The following is an 8640-nucleotide window of genomic DNA, read 5'->3' on the forward strand; positions in this document are numbered from 1 at the left end:
GTAAATTATTCTGACACAAATGGTCCATGTGTTTCATAATACTATTCTTTAATCAATAGAACATTTTCAGATAAGCTTACTCTTTAATAGGGATGTCTTTTCAAAACTTTGAACATTTGAGACTAAAAATCATGAAATTAACTCAAGTACCTTCATCCTGTTTTGATTGCACAATAAGGCTTTGCATCAATCTTTTGTAATGCCAACTTAGATGAAGACCTCAAAATATATGATATTTAAAAATTTACCGAGACATTTAGGTCATATACGGTGTCCGTAGGGACTAAAACATTTGCTTTGGAATGCAACGTTCAGTTTATTTCCAGAAAAATTAATCTTTAAAGCCTGTGTTGGCATCAGATTGTCTTGCAAGGAAATCTACTTACTAGATTACAATTTCAATGGAAAGCTATGACACTCCATAATCCTCTAACAGACCAGAACAAACTTGATCCCGGGGATCAAGTCCCTGGCCTTTAAAAGCTGCTGTTATGGATGCAGTGTGTATTTCTAACATGTAAGTCCTTCAAGGTCTCCCTGATAAAATGTCAGTATGTCTCGTACTTCACTTTTCATCCAAACAGAGTAAATTGACAAATATTTTGAAATATTAATGGCTTGCTTCAGATTAGATCATTCACTTATTCAAATACAAAGGTGTGAATGACTATATTTATATAAAAATACATATTCAAATCTTGAATTTGTTACGTTCAACTGTAAATACTTGTTGACTAAAATTTGTTACTCTCAATTTAGCTTGTTTCATTGTACATGTTTAAATTGACAAGTCCAGGTGACATCTCTACTGACACTATTAATTATGTTACACGAAACTAACAATATATATATTAAACTAACAGTATAAAGTAACTTTGCTAGAAAGTTAACCCCAGAGACTTCATGAAGAATATCCTACACAATTTACTAGAGCTTGTATATACAAAGTACTTCAGCATTTATTTTTGTACAAATATTGAAGAATAAATTCACATTACTTTAAATAACTTACCTGCACCTGAATGTGAACTATATGAAGCTGCTGCAGATTTTGGTGGTGGCTGTTGAAAGCCATCTGATTTCTTTCTTGGTGACACCTTTCCTCTGTGTCTTCCTTTTGTCAATTGTTGTATTACATCTTTGAATGCCTGTTGAGTAAGGATATTATTTTTATTCAGTTTCAAATTGCTTCTTTTCAAAGTCCTTCTCTGATTACATTCAATACATACCTTCAAATAGCATTTTCTATCCCTAAAGCACTGGGTTAGACAATCCCTAAATACACAAAGTACAAGAGAAGAAAAATGATCTCATTCCGAATTTTACAGTATCCTTGACAGTATCCTTGAAAAATTTCATATGTCCACCATTGCTTTCTAGAGATAAGCATCATTCATTGCAGTGGTTTTCATGTACATGGTTACATACTTCAAGAGGTTTAATAATAGTTTAAATATTTACTACAACAGTTCACCAAAACCTGGCACAGAATCAAAAAGATGGGTTAAACTCATTGTGTATGAAGAAAGTAAGTGTACATAAAAGAAGAGGTCATACTGATAGAGAAAACAACAATACGTGTTTGAGTTCTGCAGCATAAAAAACACCAACCATTGCAATTTTAGTGTCACTTATAAACAAAGCCCACAGTATTTCTGTTGATTACCAAAATAGCAGTGCAGCTATTAGACTACTATCTTTGCTGTTGATAACGGCATACACTTTATCTATGTGGTAAATAATGGCATCTATTTCACTTCACCTGGTGTGTTTGATGATCTTTCTCATATATTACAAATCTTATTTCTGTTGATTACCAAAATAGCAGTGCAGCTAGCAGACTACTATCTTTGCTGTTGATAACGGCATACACTTTATCTATGTGGTAAATAATGGCATCTATTTCACTTCACCTGGTGTGTTTGATGATCTTTCTCATATATTACAAATCTTATTTCCTTCAAAGAACTGTCGGGACTACTAGCGCTGAATTTTCGAGCTTCTTCATACATAACTTTGGCTGTAAAGTCTCTAGGAAAGCCAAGCCCACCAGTACCAATAGCTGGGAATGCAATGGAAAGCATCGCGGCTTTGCTTGCTTTTTCAAAACACTTGCGCATCAGATCCCGAAATATCTGATGAATCAGAAAAAAACAGACTTAAGATCAAGGTCGTGCCACATGATATCAAGTATTTGAAATCTAGCTGAAACCCCTAAGCCCCTGGGACCTATAAAATCACGTAGAGATTTTCAACAGAGTAGTGAGCTGCAAAGAGTTGATCATAAGATATTATGAGATTATTACTGAAGTACCACAAAAGTTGCACACGGGCATTGGCGCAACGTATCGCGAGGGGTTATGTGCAGTGCAAATGTCTGAGTGCATCCTTGTGGTATTTTCATAAAAACATTATTATTATACATCTTACACTATGAGTGACTGCGAGCCCGGCATGGACTGTTTCAATCGAAGTTTGACAATTTTTCTTCCCATTTACAGCACTAGTATGGATAGTCTCGCATGCCAGCGAGAGCTGTGAGTAGCCGCAGGCTATAACGTCTGTCTAGAACCAACTGCTTAGAAATGTGGTGACGTCAAAAGTGGGCTGTCTTTCCATTCTAATAAGTATAACTTTGGATCTCCGCGTGCTGATGACTACAACGCATTTTCACTGTATTTACCCACAATGTTTCACATATTCAAAATAAAAATCTATGGCAAGCATTTAAGGTGAGGCCATATACCACCAGGTCATCAGCAGTCGAATGGGGCCACAAATTTGAGCTTCGTTGGAAAAAAAGCAAAATCATGAAAAAGCTAATGCCAAAGAGGATGTCGACGATCAACAATCTCAGGCAACGCGCGATGCAATCTTAAAACGAGAGATTTGCCATACCCTGTCAGAAAATTCACAAAACCATCTTTTCCTTCTTGATAATCTGTCATACCTGCCAACTGCTTGGGTTTCAGGCTGTCCGTTGCCAATTTCTTCAGCAATTTTGCACAATTTTTTACGATTTCATCACGGTTACTGGGGGTAATGTAACCCTGATTTCATGTAGTCGTTTTGTCTGACATCAATGCGGGACAGTTTACGTCCAATAGAACATTTCTGGATGAATGACGTCGACACAATCAATCAGTCATGTTCAAAAGGCTCTGTTTAGACGCTTAGCCTACACACATGAATAATTAATAGATGTGCTCTTTCATCTAACCCATTTTCAGAGCATTCTATTGACAGTATATATAGTATGGTTCTAGCAAGACCTGGTAACCTGTGGCTACTCGCAGCTTGTGGCTTCACCACTCGCACCACACGCAGGTTCGAGGTCTGGCATGCGAGACTATAGTATGGAGTGCCATCTTGTACGTACTTCTGGATTGCCTGTGAACTACACATACAGAGCGCGAGACATATTCTGGCCATAATCCAATGGGTCCCTTGAAACCGTTCAACAGTGGCAGTTGCAGAATGCACTGCATAGGAGTCTGATTGGGAAACTATGCCTGGAAACTGTAATGTTACAAAATAACGGGCGTTCCATACAGCTTTTACTGGGCACTACAAATTCTATTGTTCTCGATTTTAGATTTAAATTAATACACTTTCTGTGTCATAAATTAATTGTTGGATGAAATACAACAAACATTAGGTATTTGGATATACCGGTATTTTGATTTTACTGACACATAGAACCAACTTTGTGATTCTCCAAACATCACAGGATGTTTTTAGTTCAGTAAGACTCACATGGCTTGAGATACTTTGGAGTACGCTTAACTACATTATGAATGGATGTCATCTTGGTGCGGGTAGGATACCAGACAAATGTGCAAATGTGTATGTTGAAAATAATACGGTATGTATTCTGATCATTACCTCAGCTATATGATCTTGCTTTGGATCATTTTGACTGCAACATGTTCAAATGTTTAATGTTTTTGTGGAAAATTAAAATACTTGACTATGTGGAGTCTGTGAGCCAAACACAGCTTGATTCACATAAAGCTACTTTGCCCTGCCATTAAACTTTGGTGGAAGGTATTACATACAGATGACCAAAACATGGCCACATGGTTCAAGAATGCAAAAGGAAAATCTTGCAGTGGAAGATCAGAATGATGAGTTCAAACATACTATTGATAAACTATAATCTGGTCACAGTGCATGCACAATGAAGCAGATGCATGTTGCTACAATGTCTGAACAACAAAGACTGTATGTTGACCAATAAAAAGTGGAGTGCTGATCAAGGGACTATGTACCCTGTAGGCATGAGAATCATGCTACAACAGGAAAATGGTCAAATTTTCGAATGGCACATAGTCCCTTGCAGGGAATATGTATATATTATGGTTCAAGAATGCAAAAGGAAAATCTTGCAGTGGAAGATCAGAATGATGAGTTCAAACATATGCACTATTGATATAAACTATAATCTGGTCACAGTGCATGCACCAGGAAGCAGATGCATGTTGCTGCAATGCCTGAACAACACAGACTGTCTGTTGACAGATAAAAAGTGGAGTGCTGATCAAGGGACTATGTACCCTTTAGGCATGAGAATCATGCTACAACGGGAAAATGGTCAAATTCCCAAATGGCACATAGGCCATTGCAGGGAATATGTAATAATATAATATTTAAGATTGTTGAATATCGATAATTTTTATTGGTTATTATTTAAGAATATGAAAAATTCTCACCCTCTCTGCATTTGGACTTTCATCCCAGTGACAGCAAAGCACGTGATACACATTTTTGCACTTCAGTTTGGCACCATTTGTTACAATTACGACACCCTCCTTCACAGGCCATCCTGCATTCTTGTAGGCATTGACTTCCTTTTGCAATACTGGCCCAGCAACTTTGGAAATGGCTGCAGATACACCTCCTGTATTGAGTGAGAGTGACGTCTGAGTTGTATTAACTATGATGTCAGTCTACAGATGACAAAATGAACAAACGCAAGATGTGAATCAATAGCATGAGACTAATGTTGCTTGCTGTGAATCAAAATGAATGATAAAATTTAAAACTTTCGAGAGATGTGAATTTTCAGCATCATATATAACAAAATATGTTGCAATTGTTACCTGAAATCTGCATGTGGTTTTCAATCATAGTGAAAGTAAAGTACATGTTGACCCTTTTTGGCATTTCAGTTTAGCATTGAATGATAGACAGCTGTTCTGAAACAACTAACCTTCTGTTTTGCAATTCTGCCTTTCACTAACTTTATCACAACTCCTTCTGAAGTTTTGAGTTCTGTAGGATTTGAAAGTGGTTCTAGGGATGTATCTCGGGATACGTCTTCTGTCACTTTGGTTCTTCCTCTTCCCCTCAATGAATTTGTGTTTCCAACACTGCCTGTTTGTTTATCGTAATAAATTTTAAGATAAAAAATTACATCCCGACAGTTCTTCTCAATGAACTGACATTATAGCATAAATGTCACTCTTATCATATGGAAAATTAAATAGGAATCTGCACAAAAAGGTTTTCAAAGTAACAGCTAGATCCATTGAGCCAATTTCTGCCATGCGACATTCAGTTTCTATGAAATATTATGGGATTAAAGAAATTGTTTTTTGCAAGTCATCCACAGAATAACATATTTAAATAATAATACACGCCAGCAGGGGCAAGATCACGATTTGTTGCCTGCTCAAGGGATGGTGCTCATGATGGTAATATTACCGTCATGAGTACTAACCCGAGGACAGGCAACAAAGCGTGATCTTGCCCGTTCTAGCATGTGTTATTAATTTTATTACACAGAACAAATACTTTTGTTTTCGGCACTTTGCTCAGATGTAGTCAAGTGTCGATCAAGACTCGGCATTGTGAAACGTTCTATTTGTTGCTCGATCACAATGCTTATGAAGTTGAAGGTCAACTTAAATTTACGTCTAAAAACAAAGACAGTGTTGTTAAAGCTTTTCTCGTTAAATGTACTAAACGTCGTCCTGTACTCCATTTCGAGATAATTTCTTGTGCCTTTGCAAAAGCCATTGCTTTACAGAAAAAACCAAGCAAATGAACGCGATGATATGGTACGCCCAGAGAGGAAGCGCGGTATTCAAGAACTTGGTAGCAGGCTATATCAGTATACGCGACAGGGCTATATCACCAAAGCCATGTTCTATCACTTTTTGTACTATATCACGTGAGTGAGGTTCAGCCAATTACAGTACCTGGATAATACGTGAGGTGTAATAATCTCATTTGAAAAGTGCAAAAAAGAATTACCTGAAAACTGATTGGGAATGATGACATTCTCATTACCATAATATTTGACCAAGCTGTCTTGGAAGCATTTACATGTCCTGTCAGCATTATCCACCAGATTCACTTCCATCAGACATCCTGGAGACGTCGAACTGAAGAATTTATCCACAGCATCAATGACGGTATTAACACTGAGATCTAATGGAAAACCAAAATCCCCAGAGCTGATAGCCGGCAAGGCTACTGAACGACACTGGTATTTTTCAGTTTCAGACAAACTATTACACACAGTATCATGCAGCATTTTCTCTTCATGAGATTTCTCCTCTGAAGCGGACTTCCTATAACTTCTGTTCCATGTTGGTCCAACAGCATGAATGATTCTTTTACATGGAAGGGCTCCAGACCTCGTGGACACCACTTCACCAGGAAATAATGCTCCCTCTTTTGCTCGTAAAATCCTGGTAGTTTCATCAGCAATTGATTGTCCACCTGTGCATGATGATTTAAAGATAGATAATAGGTAGAGTTAATCTCTGAATGGATCTAAGTTTTCACGATACAATTATATCATAACAATGTATGAGAAACAGAGATTTTGAAATTTATAGGCAGGTCTGATACATAAAAAATATAAAGTCTATGTATATAGGCTGGATGACTGAATTTCATTCCATGATGATTAATGTCTCTTAATTTCCTCGAGATGACTGTCATATGTGAAGAGATGTATTGTATTAAGGCCAATCTAATCAATCTAGTACCTACCTGCATCTATGATGGCCTTTGCAAGATCGCCTGAATGGTCTAGAAATTGATCGCTTCCATTCACTATGGCATCTACAGGCATTTGGGTGAGATCACCTTTACCAACCACAATACGCCTACCATCCTTTCTGGTCACATGGCATAACACAGTTAATGTAGTCGGTGGTGGCATCATTGGTACATCTTCTTCAGTTTCTACTTCCATGGCTGTCTCCACTTCTGATGGGTCTGTGACGTCTATCCGACAATTGAATTCATTCTCAACCACTCTAAGATACATTTGTCCTTTGTCTTCCTTGAACAGGGCTGGCATTCCTGGTTTGTCAATGGGGTGTTGGCGCGCACTGACTTTTTCAGCAAGTTTCTTCAACTGTTCACAGGCTGCTCTCACATCATCTGCTGTTCCTTTGACAAGAATGCCAGTGTTGTTTTGGTATTTATCAATACTGAATGGCTGCTGTTTAGCTTGCTGCCTCACCATTTGTAACTCACTCTTTTTCATATCAAAGAGGAATCTCACTCTGCCCGGTTCCATTTGGATGACATCATCAACCACTCTCTTTGATTTGATTAGATCTTTCTTCTTTGTAGCAACTGGCATTGGCATTGAGCTTAAGTCTACATAGTAATAGAAATTGAAATATCTATTAAATATTCCAGCAGCTTTGAATATTTTTTACTTTATTTGTCTGCATACATAAAGCTACATTTATGTGTTCTACAATAATGCTATAGTAGTGAATCTCTTCTGTTGATGTTCAAAGCAAACCAAAATATGGAATAACATACACCATTTTATGACTTCTGTTGTAAAAAACGTGACAACAACAGTACAACATGCCTTATTGCATTTCTGTAAGAATCACCTGTAGCTGGTGATAAACAAGTGACATGGTAGCTTGTGGCCAATATTTAATAATAGGTGTGCGCTGGTTTGTCAATTAATGAAAGAATTCTAAGAACATGAGACATACAGGGGCATTTTAATATCAACAGCAAATTTGTTAATATGCGGCAGATTATTTTTTGGGGATAGGAAAGCATCCAACCGGTGATCATTCACATAAGCAGGGAAAGAAAGCACTTATTTTTTATCAACTTTTCCTTTGCAAGTGGTAAAGTTCACTTACCTGAATTATTTTTTCAGTTTTAACTCAACTAAAAATAAAAAATCTTTAGTAGTAATAAAGAAATGTTTTGAAGCTTCTGAAAAATAATGTACTTCTTGTCATGTTTTTACTGTGCTATAAGATCCCTCACCTCTATAAAGTTTGGATTAACATTGCACTATACCTGTATACTGTGCTTTTCTAATGACCTAGCTGGTCTTTTTAATGCTCATGCATAGACTCAGATAAACCAACAACTTAGGGTGTCAGCCAGTTTGCCATGTGTTTTGAAAGCTGAATTTCCGGATGTTAATCACTCCAATTGCTTCTTGACAGTCATTTTAGAATGGGAAAATTCACAAACAGACAGGTTTGTTGCCATGGACAAGTAGCTTTTGGCTTAAATATTGACCTGAAAAATTAATCAGTGTTCGTTGATAATTCGAAGACTTGACCAATTGACACCAAAGCTTGCTTGTGACTAACTTTTATCTCATTGCATGCAGTCTTCTCACAATGCCACTCA

At 37.2% G+C, this 8640-nt stretch overlaps 1 protein-coding gene across 1 annotated transcript; it reads right to left on the reverse strand.

The window, feature by feature from the left end:
- Positions 1–1904: 1904 nt before the first annotated feature.
- On the reverse strand, positions 1905–7612 carry LOC139119547 (protein mono-ADP-ribosyltransferase PARP14-like). Its single transcript, XM_070683390.1, has 5 exons — positions 7006–7612; positions 6259–6729; positions 5213–5376; positions 4713–4949; positions 1905–2135 (listed from the first exon to the last, which is right to left on the reverse strand). The coding sequence occupies exons 1-5, from the start codon at positions 7610–7612 to the stop codon at positions 1905–1907; spliced, it is 1710 nt and encodes a 569-aa protein (XP_070539491.1).
- Between the last annotated feature and the right edge of the window lie 1028 nt (positions 7613–8640).

This window comes from Ptychodera flava, chromosome 20 (assembly GCF_041260155.1).
Source record: "Ptychodera flava strain L36383 chromosome 20, AS_Pfla_20210202, whole genome shotgun sequence".
Lineage (NCBI taxonomy): Eukaryota > Metazoa > Hemichordata > Enteropneusta > Ptychoderidae > Ptychodera > Ptychodera flava.